This window comes from Phascolarctos cinereus, unplaced genomic scaffold (assembly GCF_003287225.1).
Source record: "Phascolarctos cinereus isolate Bilbo 61053 unplaced genomic scaffold, phaCin_HiC Scaffold_4;HRSCAF=312, whole genome shotgun sequence".
Taxonomy (NCBI): Eukaryota; Metazoa; Chordata; class Mammalia; order Diprotodontia; family Phascolarctidae; genus Phascolarctos; species Phascolarctos cinereus.
Genome location: NW_027555847.1, coordinates 347,120,566 through 347,142,444, shown reverse-complemented (window position 1 = coordinate 347,142,444; position 21,879 = coordinate 347,120,566). Strand labels below are relative to the sequence as shown.

Sequence of the window (21,879 nt, the reverse complement as noted above, 5' to 3'; positions counted from 1 at the left end):
ATTTGTATGTTCGAAAATAATTTGTATATAAAGAACACTTATACTAACTGTTCTTTAAATATTTGATAGAATTCTGCTATGAATCCATCAAGATCAGGATTTTTTTTCCACCTTTGGTAGTTCCTTTACAACTAGTTCTACTTCCTTTTCTGAGATGGGTTATTTAAGATCTCTTGCTGGTCTTCAGTTATTTTGGGTATTTGAAAGTGTTTATTCTTTTTGTGCACTCAATTTTGTTAGCATATAATTCTGTCTAATAAGCTCTGATTATTCCATTTATTTCTTCTAGCTTTGCTGTGATTTCACCTTGCTTATGTGCTATTATTTTATTTTCTGCCCTCTTCTTTTTAATCAAGTAGGTTAAACACATCAATTCTGTTAGCTTTTTTGAAGAAGGAGATCTTAGGTTTTTTATCCCTTTTGTATATTTTTATTTCCAATTTATCTATTTTCCCCTTAATTTTTAATATCTTCTGTATATATTTTCATGGGGTTATTTGTTGTTTTACAATTTTTAAATGCATATTCAATTCATTGATCTTCATTTTCTATTTTGTCAATGTAGGTCTGTCATGATCTTGAAGACTGCTTTAGCTGAAAATTTTTTATGTTTTTTTAATCATTATTATTATTATAAAGAACCACCCTTTATTTAAGGTTTCATTGCTAAGTCTCAATTTAGGTATGTGTCTTTTGTTTGTGCTCCACAAACTAATTACTATTTTTACTGTGTTATGGTTTGCAAAGGATGTTTTTACTATTTCTTCTTATTATTTACACTTGTTTGCACTATTTCTGTGCCCCAACAATAATTTCTTAAAATGAAAATGTCATATGATGCTGATAAATGTGGACAGTCTTTAGCATTCCTATTTATATTATATAAGTCTTTAACTCTAGTTTCTTCTGCAATTTGTTAAATTCTATATTTTGTCTTTTGTTTCTCTTTCATTTTGACTTCTTCAAAATGGAGAAAAGGATATTGAAATCATTGTCACTGTTGTGTTAATGTCTATGATTTCTTGTAGTTCAGTTAATTTTTTCTTTACGAATTTGGCTGCTATGGTATTTGTAGCATGCAAATTAATTGGTTAATTGTCTATATTTCAACATATTATATTTTCCTTATTTATCCTATTTTATATTTCAAATATTTGTTTTTACTTTGTTATTATCATGATAGGATAATTGCAACTCTTGCTTTTTAGGGGGTCGCCTAATGTGCAGGAAATTTTTCCCCAGTCCCTCATTTTTTATTCTGTGTATATGTTTTTTAAATTTTCCTTGTAAGCAACAAATTGTGGGGTTTATTTTCTTATCCAATCTTTCACTCATTTTCATCTTATTGGATTGTTCACTCTATTCACATTTAAAATTATGTGAGTTAGGTTTCTATTTTCTTCCACTTATCTCTAATTTTTTAAATTCCCAAATTAGGAATTTCCCCCCCTCTTTCCTCCTCTATAAAGACAGTATTTTGTTTCTTCAGTTATTTTAGCTTAATCTATTTTAAGGCAACCCTATTTTCACTAGCTCTCTTTTCCCCACCCTTAACTACTTCTGCCTCACATTTGCTATTCCTTTCCCTAGTTTTGCTTAATTTATTAGTTCCCTTTTCACTTAATCAAGTTATTTAATTCTTTCCCTCTTTCCCCCTCTCAGTTCAGTAATCAAATGAAATCTTCATTCCCTTCTTTCCTTTAAATTTGCTTTGTTCTGTAGCTTTTAAAATGTCATTTTCTTCATCCTTTCCCAAAAATGATTTCATTCCATCCTCTTCTTCATTATTCATTCTCCCTTTCTTTTTACTCTATACTGTTATTCTTTGATTCATGGCACTTATACTTGTTTAGTCCTTCTTTAATCACTGTATTCCTCATGGAATTAAAGAGTGTAAGGTATCTATTTAATGCTTCCTCTTTTAAACAGTTTCTATGTTGTTGTCTAGTAGGTCTTCCCCTCTGGGCCCTTAGTCTATTATACCTCATCCTTAATTAACAAACATGTTATACTTCCATCCTGCAGGTGATGGAGAGGATATTTGTTTCCCTATGGTAGGAATTTTCTTGCATCCCTGATTGTGCAATTCATTATTGAACTTTGCCTTCCCCATTGTCATTAGTGCCCCCCTCTCACCTTTTTCTATGGAATTTCATCTCTGGGTCCATGTTTTCTCACTCTTCTGTGGGCGACTTGCCCCTGCAGCAGTGATTCTTCTTTTCCTGAGGTAGGAGGAATGGTTTCTCTAAGCACCAAATGCTTGCAGATTATATTCATTGTAAAGTCTCCATCTTCCTTTATAGAATATCTTCTTTCTCCCATGGGAATGTGTTACTCCATCTCTTCACTAAAACAAGATTCCCCCCTTTCTTTTCACCACTTCAGTCCCTTCCTTTGCTGCTTCATACTTTCTCTCATAGGCTCTCTTGCTCCTGAGAGACAGCAAGAGTTATTTTCCTTTCATTGTTAGCCTTTGACTTGATTAGTGTACGTCGTATGTTTCCATCTACCTTTTTTCCTCACCTCTCTTCTTTTATGCACCCTCTCATTCTGTAATTCAGTCCCACAAATAATATTGATTCACCTGTAGCTGGGGAGAGAACAGAGACAAGATGGCGGAATAAGGCAGGAAATCACCTGAACTCTCCCAAATCCACCTCCAAACAACTATAAAACAATGCCTCAAAATGAATTCTAGAGCAGCAGACCCAATAAAGAGATGATGTGAAATGATTTTCTAGCCCAAGAAAATCTAGATTGGCAGTAGGTCTGTCTTACTTAGGTAAAGGGGAGCACAGTCCACTGCAGGCAGTGGCAGGCTATGGCAGGCCAGTAGCAGGCTATGCCCCAGCAAGGAAGGGGGAGGCCTTAAGTCTCAGTGCAGGTTAGTGGCAAGGCCCACAGCCCTGGCACAGGAAGCCAGTAGCCAGGTATTAGATCCTAAGGTGCAAGAAGCTAGAGCTCAAGAGCAGAGCCCAACTTTAAAAATCATTAAGTAGGCTGGAAAAATAAGCAAATCATATTACAAGTTATAAGGGACTTCAGAGGCTAGCTAGTTCAAAATATGGATTTTTTAAAACCTTTAATATTCTGACAAGTACTTGTCTAGTTTCTATTTAAATTCCTCTAGTGACAAGAATTTATTACCTTTTGAGGAAGTTAATTTTCTTTTTTGACAACTTTAATTATTAAGAAGTTTTTCTTTATATTTTGATTAAAGAATCTTCTGCCCTACAACTGTCACCTAATGATCCTAGTTTTGTCTTCTGAGGCCAAGCACAATGCAATCTAATTCCTCTTTCAAATAATGATCTGTCAAGTAGTGGAAGACAGCTAACTTATTGGACGTGGGACTGAGTTTGAATTCAAAGTGTTTTCAACAGGTAGAACAATGGGTTGAGTCTTAGAAAATATTATTAATTGGGGAAAATATAAAGCCTCACACTTGAGGTAAAAAACAAACTTCATAATTACAAGTTGGGAGATAATAGCTAGTTAGCAGTTTGTCTAAAAAAAAAGATCTGGGATCTTAAGAGGTTTGTAAATTCAATATGTCTAAACAGCATGACATAACAAGCAGAAAAGCTAATGCAATTTAGGCCAATGCAAGGGAGGCCTAGTGTCTAGCATATGCTCTGTTCTTCCATGGTCAGATGATATCTGAAATGTTATATTTATTTCCACTTGCCACATTTTAGGAAGGATTTGGTAATCTGGAGAGTGTACAGACCCAGATGACAAGATTGGTGAGAAGCCTGGAAACCATCCCATAAGAGGGGTATTTTGAAGGAATTGGGGATGTTTAGTCTGGAGAAAGGAAGAACTAGGAGGATCATAATAGCAGTGTTCAAGTATTTGAAGAGGGTATCATGTGTAATAAAGATCAGATATGTTTTTCATGACCACAGATGTGAGCACAAGGTGCACTGGATGGAAGATACAGATGCAGAGAAGCAGATTTAGACTTAATGTCAGGATTTTTGAGTTTTAGAGTTCTGCAAGATGTCATTGGTTCCCTTTCACTAGGGAAAATGTTCAAGTGAAATCAGAGTGACCACTGTATGAGAAGACTATAGAGTAGATTCTTATGTAAGTATGGGTTGCCTTTGATGGCTTTTGTTCTCCCTTTAATGAGAGATTTCATGAGAAAGAGATTAAAGGCAAATGATATTCATTGTAGGGGTAAAGAAGCACTTTGGAATCCAAAAGGAGTTATCAGGGATGGATTTAGCGTAACAATCCTCCAAAGTGTTTAAAAATCCTCAGGTCCCAGTGAGCTACTATCTTCTCCAAAAGACCCTGACCCACTTCCTACTGGCAGATATCCTTGATGAACTGGGTTTAGAATACTACTTGATGCTGCCCAACTGTAATTTCCCTCTCTTTGAGTATAAATCATTGATTAGTGAATAGATTGAAAGTCTCAGTTGAACTGTGCTCGTGCTATAGATCTGTCCTTTTTTTTTTTTTTTGCAATTGGGATTAAATGACTTGCCTAGGGTCACACAGCTAGTGAGTGTCAAGTGTTTGGTCTGAGGCCAGATTTGAACTCAGGTCCTCCTGACTTTAGGGCCAGTGCTGTATTCACTTCATCATGCAGCTGCCCCTAGATCTGTCTTTTAATGTGAAAAATGTTCTTAAGCTAAGTGTCCTTTTGCATACTTAGGTCACCTTTTGAATGGGTAATTTCTTTAGGTTGTAAGCCACTTGAGGGCACAGATTGAGTAATTAAAATTTTTTTTTTACTTTTTCTGAATCTTTTATTAATGAATTCACATTTTAGTTAAATTCAACAAATATTTATTATGTATTTCCTATTAAATGAAGACACCCTTATATAGTGGAAAGAATATTAGAATTGCAGTCATTTGAGATATGGGTTGGAATCCATCCTCTGTCATTTACTAGCTATATGACCATGACAAAATTACTTTGCTCATTCTCAGTTTTCTGATGTATAAAACAGGGTTAATAGTACTTATGGTACTTACCTCCCAAGGGTTTTGTCAAAACTAAACAAAATAATGGATAGAGTACAAAGTGCTATGCAAAACTTAACATAAGGTAGGTAGGTAGGACTCAGGTCCTGTTGATTCCAGGGCCAGTGTTCTATGCATAATATTGCATATCAATAGATTCAGTTGATAAATTGATTGTTTGGTTTAATTGAATTGCCTTTTCCCTTTCTTTTTAAAAATGTGCTTTTTTATAGGAGATGATTATCTTGACAGGGGAAGGAAAATGATCTCTTCAGAAATACATTTAATGTAAAACCAAAAAAATCTATATAATTGTTTATATTCTATGCAAATTCATTAAGGCACCAGACTAGGTGTTTGGGATGCATGCTGCTCCTCTCACCTTGGAGTTCTTCATGTTGAGCTTTTCCAATTTTTAAATTGCATGGTATTCACTCTGAGTCACTCTTCCCATCTAAACTTAAATATGATTAATTCCAGATTGGCTTTCAAAGGGTATGTTATTATCCTGTGCATTTTTTTTCCTTTCCTGAGATTTACAGAGTTTTTCAACTATGGGTGTTTCCTCAGCTCCAAGGTGAGTTCTTTCTCAATTAAAGAAAGAAGGGTTAATAAAAGCAGAGACCTTTTCTAATTTTCTTTAATAGATAAAGAAAGTCCTTCAGGTCGCAGGCCCTTCTGGCATTTTTTTTTCCATGGTCAGTATTCCTGGAATGCCAGAAAAGCCCATTTGAACTCAGGTCCTCCTGACTCCAGGGACCATACTCTATTCACTGCATCACCTAGCTGTCCTAAGAGCTCATCTTTCTTAATGTTGAATGGAGAAGGCAGAGCTACTAAAGAGTCATCATCAACTAACTGCTATGTAACATTTTTTTTTAAATCAGCTAAGAAAAGGGGAGATTTTGATGAAGTGAAAAATAAAAGCTACAATGCCAAGCAATAAGAAATCATTATAATCCAGCTGTCCTCATGCCCTCCACATTCAGTGTGCCAAGGGTCTTTGTAATCACATTCTGATGTATAAACCACTGAGAAGTTGTATTGTTTCCAATTTTGCCTATCCTTTGAGCAAATAATTAGGGAAAAACAACACAAAGCAAAAACTGTGGAGCATTTAAAATGCATCTAAACCAAGTATGGATAAATCTATAATCCCAGCCTCCCAAGAGAGTGAAAAAATAGAAAAACACAGGCCCAATCAGAACACAACTTGGTAGGTCATTTTTTTTCCCCATCATCTAATGCCCAAGCATTTGTAAAAATGAACAATTGAGTATTATTTGAGGACTGCATCCTAATTTCCCTCAGAATTTGCTATGTAGTATGAAATAGTCTGCAGTTCTGCTTTCAATGTTTTATGTGAAGAAGTTTTCATAAAGAATAGGAGTCATATTAGGTGTAAGAGAATGAAGAACTATGATGCAATTAAAAGTCTTTCAACTGGTGCTGCTAACTGTAATTCATTAAATCTGTTTGCTCTCAAATTGGAAATATAATGAAGAAATTGGAAGGATGTGGCTGCTTAGAAATGGCAGACAAATGGCAAGGCCAAGAGACATTTTTTCATGTTTGGAGGCTGAGGGAGGGGAGCCAGTGGAAAGAAAGAAAGGCCCTGCACAGTGGGAGATTGGTCTCTCAGAAGTATTTCTCCAGCATTTCCCCATTTGGTACATGAATAAAATTGGACTTTTAAAAAAAAATAGTTACTTAAGAGTACAAATACAATCAGTACAGCAATCAACAAATATTTATTGATCCACGATACATAGATGAATCTTGGAACAACCAATTTAACCTTTTTAAATGATTGAAATATTCATATTATATGTACTATATGTATACATATGCATATACACATTGAACATATTCTCTCTATATATACACAAATATAACATCATGAGAATTAAAAGGCTACAGGAGATTTAACTTTATAAATTAAATGATTAGGATTTAAAATGCCAACAATTCTCTTCGAAAGTAAGATAAATCCACATCTTCCCACCAACTCAGTTATAGTGGGGAAAGGAAAAAGGGATCAGTGGAACAGCAGAATGAGTACAAGGATAAATTAGAGCACTGGAAAAGAGAGAGAAGAAAGAATTTTAGTCCTGAGTGGGTAAAGGTAAAGGGAAGCTTTCTTCATAATACAAGAAGAGAAAGGAAAAATGCTTAGAGATCCATGTGTGTATTTATCTGGGACAATATGTGAACGATTCACTTTTTTACTTCATTGTCTCAGTTCTACTGGCACTTAAGAGGTCCTCAGAAAGTGGAATTTCTTCTTAACTTCATCTGGTCCACAGAAGTTATAGAAATCTTTAATTTCGTATGCTCTCCAGAAGCTAGGGGGCTTCCTGGAATTGTCATTAACAATCCCAGATATGTCAGCAATTATTTCCAGACTCCACAAACTCTGCTTACACTGTGAAATAGTTTTACCTCATCCAGTAAGAGAAATTTTCAATAGAGCCAGCCCAGGTTCATATCTGCAAAATACCTACTCTGATACCTCATTGTGGCATGGTGTGAAGCCTGGGTTATCTGAGGTTGTGGCAGTGAAACACAGATTGTGCCTGGGCCTACCAAATTATAAAGGTTTCCATGCTGTGATAGGAGACAGTCAATTAACCTAGCTCTAGAAGACAATCAACCACATCATTAAAAATGTATTTGCATTGAAGGAAGAAGAAATCACACAGAAGAAAACCACAAGTCCTTGAAGTAAGACTTGAATTGATTCATATCCGCAGAGGGATAAGGACAGATGTTTTAAAACAGATTCTTATTTAAACTAGGCCCACCTTCTTCTTTCCTGGTGTGTAGTCTCTGATATATAGGAACATTAATAATGTCCCCTATGGTGTTAATGCATCAGAAGGACAAGACTTTTTGGCAGAGTGGTGATGGATGGACTAGAGGCACAGAATGAGATGTAGACATTTTGTTTTGCTTGATTATATGCTCATTTGTTACAAAGGAGGGCTTTGGGCGTGGAATTGATAGGTAATGAGAGTGATGAAAAAAGAGAATCAAACATTTTAAAACAAATGGAAGGGAAGAGAAGGAATTTCAGGAGGGAACATAGATAATTCAGGCATTTTGTTCCTATAATGTTAAACTTAAGGGGTATAATTTAATATACAGTTCTCTTTGTATATTGAAATTTTTATATTTAACTACATGATTTTTTAAAAAAGAAAATTTTAAATGGTCATTACTACCTTGTTAAATTTAATGTATATATTATATGTGTTCTTTGAAAGGCTGTATGTAATAGAAGTTCATTTTCTTATATAGTTCTCATTCTTGTTCTTTCTATATTGAATTGCTTGTCTGATTTTATCCAACATTTCCAATTTGTGGTCTATGACCTTGAATTAAAAAAAATTACTATTTCAGTTTTCTTTGTAATTTTATCTATTTTATTTTATGCATTTAACAACATTCTTCTGATAAAGGGGTCCATAGGCTTGGTCAGACTGCCAAAAGATTTCAGGACAGACAAAAAAAGTTAAGGACATTTGATTTAAGTTTATAGTATTATTTTTTTAAAGACAAGACCTATCTTCAAATTGTAATTTTCTATTGCTATTTGTTAGGAAGCTTCCCACCATAACACATTGAAGACATTGACTTTCTTTGGTAAGGATACACAAGTGCTTGTGCACTAAAATGTCCACTGAGAGAAGTGAGCTGAGGTAGAATGGCACCCAGATCGAACATTTAAAATTAGCTCAGTGATTCCATATTGATCTCTCTGATCTAGAGACTTCCAGATCCACTGACTGCTGTTTGATCGCCTCTGTAGATACTGGTTGAAACACAATTCTAATTGTTTCAAGGAAACAGGAATTACCCACTGAGTAGCTGGTGTTTTCACTGTAATAAATATTTAATAGAATGTTCCTCACAAGAAGTTGTTTGAGGACTGGGGTCTTGCAACCAGAAATGGCAGCATTTTCCCAATTTCAGGACCTCACCAAAAACTGGTTCTAATTTAAGCTCCCTTGCAAGACTTCTCTCAGCATTTGCATTGTCAGCAGCTTAAATTGACCACAGAATGATAACTAAATAATGTAAAAATTATAAGATGATTTAGGCATTTAAGATGTGCAAAAGGTAATTAAAACCACATTGTAGGAGGCTAAAGGCCATAATATGAGCTGGCTGCTGTACAGGTGGGGTCACTGGATATGTTGTACAAATGCATATGTTCAATTTATGATCTTAATGAGGAACATGGAATGTTTTGCTTCTTCATTTGCAGCACTCATCTCCAGAGGATGTGCAAGCCTGGACTTTAATGTGAATATAAGCTCTTTATGGTTTTTGGTCACGTCTTGGCTATTATAATCCACTTCATATGCCTGCATGCTAGGCACTTGGCATTGCCATCATGTGGAGAAGTGCTGCCCTCAGATGATGAAAATACCAGAATGTGTCTCTCTTGTTCGTAACCAGGGAGTGATAAAACATGTGCTTTAACTACCCTATTTATAACAAAACATTCCTATTAAAACCCAAGGGCAGTTTCTCCAAAAGGTGTCTATACTTAGGCACTTAATTTATCTCATAACCTGATATTTACAGACACAGTTTTCAAGGAAACATTTCTTTTTTCTTCTCTTACCTCATGCATACATCCATGATATAGCACTAATTATTAAGCCAGGTCATTTTTTTTTTACAGGCTGCTCCTTATTGGTGGAATTTAAGTATCAATAATTTCTAGGACCTCCCCTCCTTAGAAATGATGAAATAATTTGTTCCCCATATGCTTCAGACATCCTTGAGCATGGTTTCTTTAGCAGTACATTTAGGAACAGAAAAGGTGCATGATGACATGTTTACATGATAGAAAAATTTTATAGTTAGGAAGTTTTTATAGCTAGGCAGGCCAGATCATTAGATAACCTAAACATTCATTTTTTCTCACCTGTTTGTTCTAGTAGAAAGAATGCAAAATTCCAAAATTTCCAAAACTCCAAGTCAAGTGAGAACTGGGGTCTGACCCCTGACGTTTGTACAACTGTACAACCCTGGACAAGTCATTTAACCTCCAGGAGACTCTTTCCTCCTCTGTAAAATGGGGATATTAATCCCAATAGTTCCTACTTCACAAGATGATTACAAAGATGAATATGATCTAAGATAGTATAACATGCTTTGTAAATCCTATAGTGCTATATAAATGGCAACATTATTAACTGGAAGGAGTTCAATGTTGAATACATTATGCTTAACTCTTTTAAAGTACCCTCTTTGGAGGCAAGTATCACATTTTGCTTTCTTTAATTATAGGAAATCTTTTCTAAGATGGGCCAATTGGAAACTATCAGTCTGAAAAAAAGTACACACACACACACACACACACACACACACAAAAGCATATTCTTTAAAGAATGCATATTCTTTAAAGTAGCACAGTTTTATCACTTAGAACCTACCACAATTCTAGGTATAGAATAGAACAAAGCAATGGGAACTAGATAAACAGATAACTGAGAAGTGGAATGGCATAATGGATGGAAGGTCAGACTGCGATCTGGTAGACCTGGGTTCAAATCCCATCTCTGACTCACTGTGTGGCCGTGGGTAAGTCACTTAACATGGTAAGGTAATGTCCCCTGGCAACCCTTTTAAATTGTAAGTTGACTTGGTGACCTACATTCCACAGGAAAAAAAATTGGCATACTGATAAACAATAAAACAAACAATTAAACCCAAAAAAGGTTAGTCATTATCTGGAAAAAAAAAACTACTTTAATGAGTGATTCTTAGTTGTATCAATTTTTGATAAGTAAATGGGTCATGAAAGCCCCAGCTTGGCACCTCTGAAGTCTTCTGAGCAGATTTGACTTTCATATGCCTTCTTCATTACCTTTCTACAAAGTTCAAAGGAAAATATTAGTTTTATCCCTTTTCTGAATTTTCACAAATTTTGATTTGAGAGTCCAAATTAGTGAGGTATTATTACCCTCCTCTTTAACTACAGTGTAATTACTTCCCTTATCGCATGGGCCCACGTGCCATGACCCAGACTGAACATTTTCTGTGTCTCTGTCTGGGACAGAATCATGGATGTTCTCTCACACAATGCCTCAGAAGCTATTCCCAGACCATTGTTAGGGGCCCCTTTTAGACACAGCCTTCTAAACTCATTTCCTAAAGCCTTTCCCACTTTCATAAAGCAAGCTTGTTTTCAGTTCATTCCTTTTTATCCGTTATATAAACTAGGTGGACCTGGATACTTCACAGGAAGAATCTAAAGCATTTGGTTGTTATTAGAGGAAGGATAGCTGACTCACACATGCAAAACATTAAAGAAACCTTACAAACGTTTGAGGGGTTTGTTGTTGTTGTTGTTGTTTGAGGCTATGCAGCCCTTAACCACATCCTGCAGTGCACATGGCCATCAGACTTTTTTTTCCCTTTATTACTCTGTATAATTTTAAGCTAATAAAGCAAACAAGGACAATTTTTGTATTTTCTATTCCCAGCATTTTATTGTTTTTATTTAAAGGTAACATACTGTACATGGTTCAGCTTTGGGGAGAGGTAGGAAGGAGGAGCAATTCTTTTATCTTTATGAGGCATCCCCTCAGTTATCAACATTCACACGGACACATGCTTGTGTTGAAGCACTGTCACATCCCAGGTCCACATTTTCCACATGGGCCGAGTTGCCCAAACTTCCAGGAAGTTGTTAACCTGAAGGGCTCAGGATTGGACACTCCTTATCTTCAGTAGCAGTCCAGCCACAATGGGGACCAGGGTACTGTCTGACATAGTCACCATTTTTAAATCAGGAGATTTTTTTTCTTACTTCTCAGGAAATAGTTCCTGTCTTTATCTCTGTTCACTTGGTAGGGGGAGGGGAGAGGGAGAAGGAAGAAGGATATTTGGATATTTTCTATTCTTGGCCTCTGCAAGCACTGATACATTTTGCTAGAAGCTATTTTAGTGTTTTGAATCCTATAATTATGAATGTTTATGTGTAGGCTCTTTGGTAATCTAAACGATTACGTGAAATGAGAACCCAGTTTATGCCCTAGATGCTGTTTGAGTGGTCATCCAATACTGTATTTGTCTAACCAAATGGTGCATTGTTGTTGTGGGTGGTCCATGTTGAGTTGCCATACCCAATTATTATTTTAAAATATGTAACCAAGAATATCTGACCCTGATAGAGATGAATTGCATTTTTGCTTTCAGTTCTGTTACCAAGTTAACTTTTAACATCAGGATTCCAACCATATGTATTCAAGAATAAGTATTTTTTTTTAAATCCCATTTGTCAACAAGCAAGTTGAAACCTAATTACCATGAAATGCAACTTTATTTATAAGCCAAAATGCTGTGTGCCTCCAATGTGTTTCTTTTTTGAAACATCCAACTTTACTTAAAGGAGAAAAGTCTGACCACTCAGTACTTTATGGGAAAGCTTCTTTATACAGCTAATATTTAAGTAACAGATTAACACTGGAAGTGCTGGTTAAGCACTGACTCAAATAAGTTATAAGAAGATCACAAAACACCAGCCTTTCTAGAGGTTAAACTTTAGTAAAAAGCCACATTTACTGAGTCTCTCCTTTGTACCAAAATACAGTTTCCAAACAATAAAAATAAACAGACTTTTTCACAACAAGAAATATGGAGATAAAACTGCAGCATCAATATAATCTCAGTTATCACTTAAAGTATTTAGAACAAATAATATTATACTACATTTTTTCTCACTACAGACACTGCAAAGAAGGCTTATGTATTTATTTAGTGGAATACAATGTGAAGACTGGTACACTCTGATGTACTGTTCTCTATTTACCTGCTCTAACAAAATGAATTTCCATATGGTTATATTAAGGAGCTTTCCAGAGCTCTTTAAATTTACAGAAAAGAAGATTTAAAAAAAAAAGACTAGATCATACAGCTTGAACAGATTTCAGTATATGATTACACATATGCCAGGATAGATTTACTCAGTCGAATTCATGGGAAGAGTTGTACTTAATAACAAATGCCTCAAAAGCTCCTTTAGGGGAGACTGATGGTGATAGAGTCACAAATGGTTCCTATACATCCAGACAGGCTTTTCATTGTTTGTTGCTGTGATATGTATCAATGAGTCACTAGTAAGTATGTGGGCCAAGCAATTTTATGTTTTTTATAATTAGATCTAACTACTTTCTTTGAATGGGGATTCCCAAGCTGATTCAATAGGAGTCAGGAATGCCTTACTAATAACAGAATTTGGCCATTTGTGCTCATTTCATCATGGATATGATATATTGGGGTCAATGTATTCAGGGGCTGGCAGATACCTTACACTGACCACAGCCCTTCTCAGATTCGCTGTTTGTTGGGGCTTATTACATAAGTGCAATGTCAGCCAAAGGAAGGCAGGTTAGAGACAAAATCTGCTCCCCCACCTTGGTCTGACAGCCACATTCATTTCCCATTCTCCAAATGTTTGCCAAATATTAAAACTATTACTTCATGAACATGAAGGTGATATGCTGAAAGAAAAGACAAACCGAAAGGCAGCTGCTGAGGAAAATATTTCAAACCCCAAAAGATATTTAACATCCTATTAAATAAATAACTTAGAACGAAATAGAAAGGATGAAGGCAGAATGCACAAGCATACCATACTATTCGTTTTGTTAGAACAGTTTTGCACTACTGTGTTTATGTTTCTTAATCCTATCCATTCTTCCACGCTGCCACACCAAAAACTCCTTTGGTTGTGCATTATGACCCAAGTGCTTCCAGTAAATGCTTGCGTGTCTAACTGCTCATTGGATCATCAGGCTTGAATGAGCATTGAAAGTCTTTGATATGAGTTAGTATTCCATAAATAACTTTCCCCGAAGATCATTCATCTGATTGTCTCACGTCCTCCAAGTTCTATCACAGAAATAAAAAACAAAACAAGACAAAAAACAGCCATGTTGTTCACTCTGGGAAGAGCACCCATCCCATTTGATCCAGTCTATATCTTCATTATAAGATATGACACAGAACTAATTTAAATGATTTTTTTTGCCAGCAGTGAGTACAAAACCTTCAAAGACTTCCTCTCTTTCAAACAAGCAGAGGTCTGTAATGTCTTTGCTTTTCAAGACTACTCTTCTCAAGGATTACCAGATACTCTTAAGAAGAGAGCTTTTGATTCCACTTGCTTCAAGAAATGCTTCATCTATGAATGTACCACCATGGGAAGAAAGTGAGCAGAGGTGTTTTTCCTTCGTGTTTTCTGTCCTCTCCTTGGAGCTCCTTTCCCATTCAATGCCACGTACATCTGTCTCCCATTGTGCTGCCAGTTAAAAGATGCATAGGTGTTGTATCCGTTTTCCTCTATCCTTTCCTTCAGCTTGCAGTCGTTGTTGAATTCCCTCTGCAGAAGAAAACCAAAATGTGAACTTTCAATAGAATTTGAATTTCTCCTTTATGATAAAATCAATACTGCCAAGAGAATTCTAGTTTGCAAGGCTGACCTTGTTGTGTGTAATGGACTTTCTTAACAACCCAGGGCCTTTAGACCCCTTCATAGAATAATATTTTTAAATGCATAAAATAAAATGTATAGGATGACAAAGAAAACCAATTGTTTTGACATATTTAAAAAATAACAAATTGCTGGACCCCCTGAAACCTATCCAAGGATCAATCCTTTTTCATTGTTGCCATCTCTATGTCGGTTGTGCATAAGAAATGTTAACCAAAAATGTACAGTAAATCTCATGAAAAGCAACTCCCAAGCTTAAAAGCGTAAGACTTATTTTTATACATTTATATAACTACAAACTGGGGCTCCCCCTTTTATCCTGTGTGTTTGCAATGCAAAGTGCTTTAAGTGTCTAGATTGTCCAGAAGAAGTGCCATTAACCATTTGTTTTTGGATGGTAGGAGGTGGGTAAAAAATAAAGACTGACATTTTCATCTTTCTCTCACAGTAGGAGCCATGTGCCCCAGGGGGAGAGGGAGCTGGCAGTGGGGGGAAAATATGGATTGGGAAAATGGTTAAACATTATTTTCAAGGTCACAGTAAATTTTGAAAATATAGATGAATAGAGAGTAAATTGATAATGAATCCTGATGAGAAAGGAGAGCTAAAGGGTTGTTATGCTACTTTGTGTTTTTAATTTCATCATTTAAATATAAATCTTTCTACTCCTCCTAATCACTTCTGTATATCACTCCCTATAAGGGCCATTCCAACTCTTCTATGTTCAATCCTTTTATGATAACCAGTCCACTCCCCCCTCACAGTTGAGGATGTCATCTCATGTTCCATCCTTCAATTCTCCCTTTCTGCTCATCTCACATCCTCCTAACATCATTGCCCACTATATCCTTCACCTCAGTCTCTGATGAAGAGGTTACCCTTCTCCTTGTGAAAGTTAACTCAAACACTCACTCTTCCCATTCCTTCCTTTCTTCTTTGGCAGATTGCCTCCATAAACATCCTCCCCAAACCCACTGCTAATCTTTAGTTTCCTCCCTATCTACTGGTTCCTTCCCTGGTGCCTACAAACATGCCTAGTTCTACCCCATCATCAAAAAACCCTCATTAGCTCCTACTATCCTCTTAGCTATCAGTCCTATCACTTTCTTCCCTTTCTCAGATAAACATTCTAAAAAAACTTTCTCTACATCCCACTTTTCCACCTTTTTTCCTCTCACTTTCTTTTAACTTTGCAATCTGACTTCTGACCTCTTCATCCAACTGAATCACCCTCTACAAATTACTAATGATTTCTTAATCTAATGTAATTTAATCAGTTCTCATACTTCTGTCCCCTTTCTGCAGCACTTAAAATTCTTTGACCACCTTTCTTGGATATCATCCTCTTTTCTCTCTGGGTTTTCATGATGTTTTTCTCCTTTTGTTCTCATACCTTTCTAAATGATCCTTCTCAGTCTCCTTTGTTGGATCTTTATCTACTTCACATCCTCTTACTGTGAATATTATCCTCTTCTTTTTTCTTTCTCATTTGGCATGTCAACAACTCTTATAGATTTGATTATCATCTGTATGTAGATGACTTGCAGATCTGTATGTCTAGCTTCAGTCTGTCTACCTTGCATCAACAACTTCCTTTTGTATGTTTTAAATTGAACAGTACATGAACATCTCAAACTCAACATGCCCCAAACCAGAAATCATTATCTTTTCTGCCAAACCTATGCCTGTTTTGAACTTACCCATTCCTGAAGTACCATTCTTCTAGTCACCCAGGTACATACCTTCATTGTCATACTTGATTCTCGCTGTTTCTCCAGTCTCTTGTTATTTCATTCTCTTCAACATCCCTTCTCTCCTTCTGCTGCTGCTACCACCCTGGGGCAAGTTCTAATTACCTCAATCTCAAACTATTACAGTAGCCTTTTATTTTTGTTTTGTTTTCTTTCTTTTTTTTTTTTTGTTAGACAATGGGGTTAAGTGACTTGCATGTGTCTGAGGCCGGATTTGAACTCAGGTCCTCCTGAATCCAAGGGCTGGTGCTCTATCCACTGTGCCACCTAGCTGCCCCAACAATAGCCTTTTAGTCACTCTCACTGCCTTAAATCGTTCTAGTCCACCATCCACTCAGTCACCAAAATAATTTTTCTGAAGTGTAGACCTGAATATTTCACTCTATTACTTAACAAATTCCAGTGATGCTCTATTACTGCTAGAGTCTAAATGCGTTTGTTTGGCATTAAAGTGTTCCACAAATGACTGTGTCCCATCTTTCCAGTTTTTTTATGCTGTATTTGCCTCTATATCTCTCTGACCCAGCCATACTGGATCACTTGTCACGGATAATATTCCATTCCCTGTCTCCATGACTTTCTTCTAGCTGTCTCTCTCATACCTGTAATATTCTTCCTCCTTGTCTGTGGCTTTTAGAATCACTAGTGATTAAATAAGAATCATAATAAGAAAAAGTATTTTATAGCACTTTAAGATTTGCAGTTCAGTTTACATATATTAACTCATTAGATCCTCATGACAGTCTGGGGAAGTATGTACTATTTATTATTTTCATTTGACAGATTAGGATATAGAAGGCAATAAAGTTTAAGTGACTTTGCCAGGGACAAATGGCAAGGAAGTGCATTTGAACTTGCTGAATCAAATTCCAGCACTCCAATTATTACACTACTGATCAATCTAGTTGCCTATATATATGCAGCTTATTTGAATGAATTGAGAGTCCAGACACTAAAAGGTTGACCTTTTACCCCCTTGACAATCCAGGTCCTTTAGACTCATTCACAGAATGATGTTTTAAACGTATAAAATGAAATACATAGGATTATAAAAAAATAATTATTTGGAAATATTTTAAAAATAACAAATTCCTGAACTCCCTGAAATCTATCCCTGGATCAGTGGACTCCAGTTAATATACCCCTTCTTCAGCCCACAGGGAACATGAAAACTAGCAGTCTACAAAGGCTAGGTGAGAAACTAGCTAATCTGTTTACTCCCTTGTTTTCTCTTCTTCCACCTCCAACTTGTACTAATTAGTCTGCATGTACGGTCAATTTATCTATTGTGGTGTCTACTGTGTTCTCTATTCTAGTTACCAGAAATGCCACAATGATGATACAATTCTGCTCCCACAATTCATACCTCTGGCCATTTAAATATCTATTTCTGTATGTTAGAGCATTTTTTGAGAGTCATTAAGATAGAATCACAAAAAAAAACATTTTGAAACTGGTTGAATCGCTAGATTGAAAGAGTGGTCATTAGTCATTCATGGTCACTGGAAGGTGGTCTCTAGTAAGTGTATTAAGGATCAGTCTGTACTCATCTTTATATCATTTAACATTTTCATAAAAAATATTGAAATAAACAATGTGTTTATCAAATTTGTGGATGATACAAGACAAGGAGAGATAGGTATAATATTAGATAAAAGCCAGGGTCAAGATCTAAAACATCTCAGAAAGCAAAAAGGTTGGATCAGATCTAATAAAATGAAACTGAAAGAGATTGCAGTAGTTCCAAAGTGTGGTCTGGGTACTCTGGGAGTTCCAGAGGTTCTTTCAGGCAGTGAGGTCGAAACTATTTTCATAAGAATAATAAAGTATTTTAATTCCTAATACAGTAAGTTACTTATATAGCTCACATAAACAAGTTATTTGGGGGTCCTCAATATTTTTTAAGCTCATAAAGGGGTCCTGAGGCCAAAGAAGTTGAGAACTACTGGTGTAGAATCTTATATTTTGGCTATCAAAATCAACTTCAAAAGTAAGGAAATGGAGGAAATATCACTAGATAGCATCACAGCTAAAAAAAATTAAACTGAGGGTTTTAATGAAACATAAGCTCAATGTAAATTAATAAATTGCTGTGACAGTTACTAATACTAACTTGACCTCATGTTGACTTAAGAAAGGCAGTGTTTAGGACCAGGGAGGTGATATTTCCACCATACTCCACCCTGGAATATTTGGACACCACATTTTAGTAAGGTCATTAGTAAGTTAAAAATGATATAGAGCCAGGAGCAGTCCCTGATACTGGGGACGCCAAGCCTGTGAATTACATGAATTTAGGAATTCTGAGCTGCAATAGGACTAAGCCAAGTGGGTGTCCTTAACCTTTGGCATGAATATATGCTAAGTGCCTGAGAGCAGTGTGCCACCAAGATGTCTTAAGAGATCAGAAAATGAACAAGTCAAAGACTCTGTGATAATCACATGGTGTTCAAGAGTGGCCACTGTACTTCTAGCTTGGGAAAGATAGGAAGAGATCCATCCTTAAAACAAAACAAACAAGGATTCTCCCTCCCCCTTAACAATAACAATAACAACAACAACAACAACAAATATATGATGAGGCAATCAAGATAATAAAAGGCTTCATGCTACATGTGGCTTAGTTGAAAGAGTAAGGAATATTTGATCTGGAGAAATGGAGACTTACACAGTCATAGTAACTGCTTTCAGATATTTTAAGGGTAGTAATATGGAAGAAGGGCTAAATTTATTTTACTTGATCCAGAAGGAAAAACTAAAAAGAGTAGAAATTTCAAAGAGGCAATTTTTTTCTTAATGTAAGGAAAAAACCTGGGTATTCTCAGAGGATAGTGGGTTCTAAACTATTAAGTCAAGGCTGGATGGCCATGTATGCCATGCATTATGTTGAAAAGATTCTATCTGGGTAGCTATTGGATTAACTGGCATGAGAGTTTTCTTTAAAATTCAAATTTTGTTGAAATATGGCAAAAATAATTTGTGCTTCTGTTGCTGGATGCTTTGGATTGTGATTACTGTCAATCTAGGTAGAGACCACTCTGAATATAGGACCAGCGTGGGGAACCTGGGCCTGGAGGCCACATGTAGCCTTCCAGGTCCTTGGTTGCAGCCTTTTGACTGAGTCCAAGTTTTACAGAACAAATACTTAAAGGATATTTGTTTTGTGAAGTTTGGATTCAGTTAAAGGTACACATTCGAGGACCCTTAGAGGGCCACATGTGGCCTCGAGCCTGCAGGTTCCTCAGCCCTGATATAGGATATGCCCGTAAAATGATCTTTCTTTGAAAAGGAAATATCTCTATCTATCTATCTATCTATCTATCTATCTATCTATCTATCTATCTATCTACACACACACACACATATATATATATACATATATATATATATGAAAATAGATGTAGATATAGATATACAATACAAGATAGGTACATCAAATTATTGACTATATAACATATATGTATATGGGTGGCTGTATTGGGAAAATTGGCATTAAAGAAAACTGGCATAAATACCAAGCAGATTTTTTATAACTTTTGTTAAATGAAAAAGGCTATGAAAAAGCAGTACAAAAACTTGTCAAATGAGTTTTGAAAGTGTATGCATTGTTCTACATGCACAGTCCTTTAACTTTACCAAAAAAGGGATTACGAGGTACATTACTATATCTTTTCCCTGGAGCTAAGCTTAATCATAAAATCACAAAATATTTAGAGCTTTGTTTCATTTCTTTTGTTTTTCCATTTGTATTATTGTTGGTATTGTATATATTACAAGTCAGCCACATTGTCTCATCTGATCTCCTTGGTATCTAATAGTATGCATTTATATAATGGCTATCTAGAGTTCACAGTATCATTACTGTAGAGTTGAAAGAGATCTTAGGAGTCATTTTATAGATGAGGAAACTGAAGCATAGAGCTTAATTAGCTTTCTCACAATCATTGAGGTAGTAAGTGGAAGAGCTGGGATTTTAACCCAAGATCTTCTATTCCAAATACACAACTCCCTCCTATTACATCATGACTGCTCAAATAAGGATATGAGCTTTTTTGGAGGTGGGGGGAGGAGAGTGGCAAGGGGTAGTGATGAAGCTTACTAACCTAAATGAGCCTAGTACTAAGTAGACTAATCAGCGAAGTTGAATGTGTATAGGTAACATGAATCAATTAATAAAGATGAGAGTAAGAAAAAGAAACTAAAGAATATTAGATACAGACCTAATGCCAGGTAGGATAATAATGAGGAGTGGGGTATATTTCCATGCTACAGTACTTTTAAGAATAGCTCTCATGCCAAGCTGACCGGAAGTTTCTCTGAGAGTTCTCACCAGTTACTACGCCAGAATATTTATTGATGATCAGTATCAGGTAAACAGATAAACAGCAGGGGGTTTGTCTGGTCAGAAGAGCTGGTTGAAGTTTGGGAGAATTATTGCCCATGTAGGTCTATTTTCAAGCAATCTAATGAGAAGAGAACTATTCTAGGGGTTTGGGATGGGGTTACAATCCTGAAATGATGGTGATAACTTACTAAAGTCAATTTTGAAAACAAAAGAAACATACTTACTGAACCATAGAGTTTTCCTTTCTTATTCATGGCTAAATAATAGTTGCTGTTAATGGCTTTGACTGCTACAACTCCTATTTCCACTGATGTTATCTCCAGGATACCTAAAATTTCAGAAAAAAGAAATGGGAAAGGGTCAATAATACTCAGGAGTTTCTAGCACCCCATCAAAAAAGAAGAAATCCTGAAAGGTCCCAGAATTGTATTTTTTTATTGGTCAAAGAGAAAGTATGTGGGTTTTCTGCTGCTGAGAAGTGAGAATATAAAGGCCTTCAAAATGCAGGAAAAATCAAGTGAAAATACAAATGACCAGCAAGTTCTAGTAGTACTCCTTTCCATTCTCCTATAAGCACTAATGGAGAAACATTGTTTTAATTAAAATCCTTCCTTTGCTAACTCTGCATTTTCAACTCCATAAATATTAAAACAACTCTACTCATCTTTGCCTGGATTTCACTCAAATTTATCAGAACACACATCTGAACTACAGCATTAAATTAAATCTATAACATATGTCAATAATATGTTAGACTTACCTCAATCTGCAAAAACAGTGGTAAACTATTTCTTCCTTGTAGGACATTTTAGATAAACTAAATCTCTTGGCTATATTTAGCTGATAAATTCATTTTTGGCAAGAGTATTGACATTCTGGGATCTAGAAAGACTAGCCCCTACGTCTACATTAGCTTTGTCTTTCCAACATCAAGAAGGCCATACTGTGTGAGAGAGGGGGAGAGTCAACATTATCCTCTAAGAAAAGAAACTTTTTGGGGAATGGAGAATTCATAGTATTAGTAGACAGTATAATTTGTTATTTACATTTTACAGGGTAGAATTGACATAATCAGAAGGGCAAAAAATTAGAAGGTAGTTTTATAATTGATTATTTGAAATCTGTGAAATAAATTGGAAATTTTTGTGCCACTATCTTTGGAAATGTGTCCTTATCACTTCCATCTATTTGTGTTCTTAGACTAATACACATCGGGGACCCTGATACTTAGTGTTACAACCATTTAGGAAGATAGGTAAAGTCTATCCTGTCACTTGGAAGTTTAAATTC

At 35.8% G+C, this 21,879-nt stretch overlaps 1 protein-coding gene across 2 annotated transcripts in view; it reads right to left on the bottom strand.

Moving 5' to 3' along the window:
- Positions 1-12,535: 12,535 nt before the first annotated feature.
- Positions 12,536-21,879, bottom strand: part of FGF10 (fibroblast growth factor 10) — a 114,608-nt gene continuing 105,264 nt past the window's right edge. For both annotated transcript variants that reach the window (XM_020996711.2, XM_020996702.2), the window contains exons 3-4: positions 20,814-20,917; positions 12,536-14,382 (exon numbers count right to left, since the gene is read on the bottom strand). In XM_020996711.2, the coding sequence (XP_020852370.1) occupies positions 14,185-14,382; positions 20,814-20,917 (302 nt within the window). In that variant the 3' untranslated portion in view covers positions 12,536-14,184. The remainder of the gene's footprint in view (positions 14,383-20,813; positions 20,918-21,879) is intronic.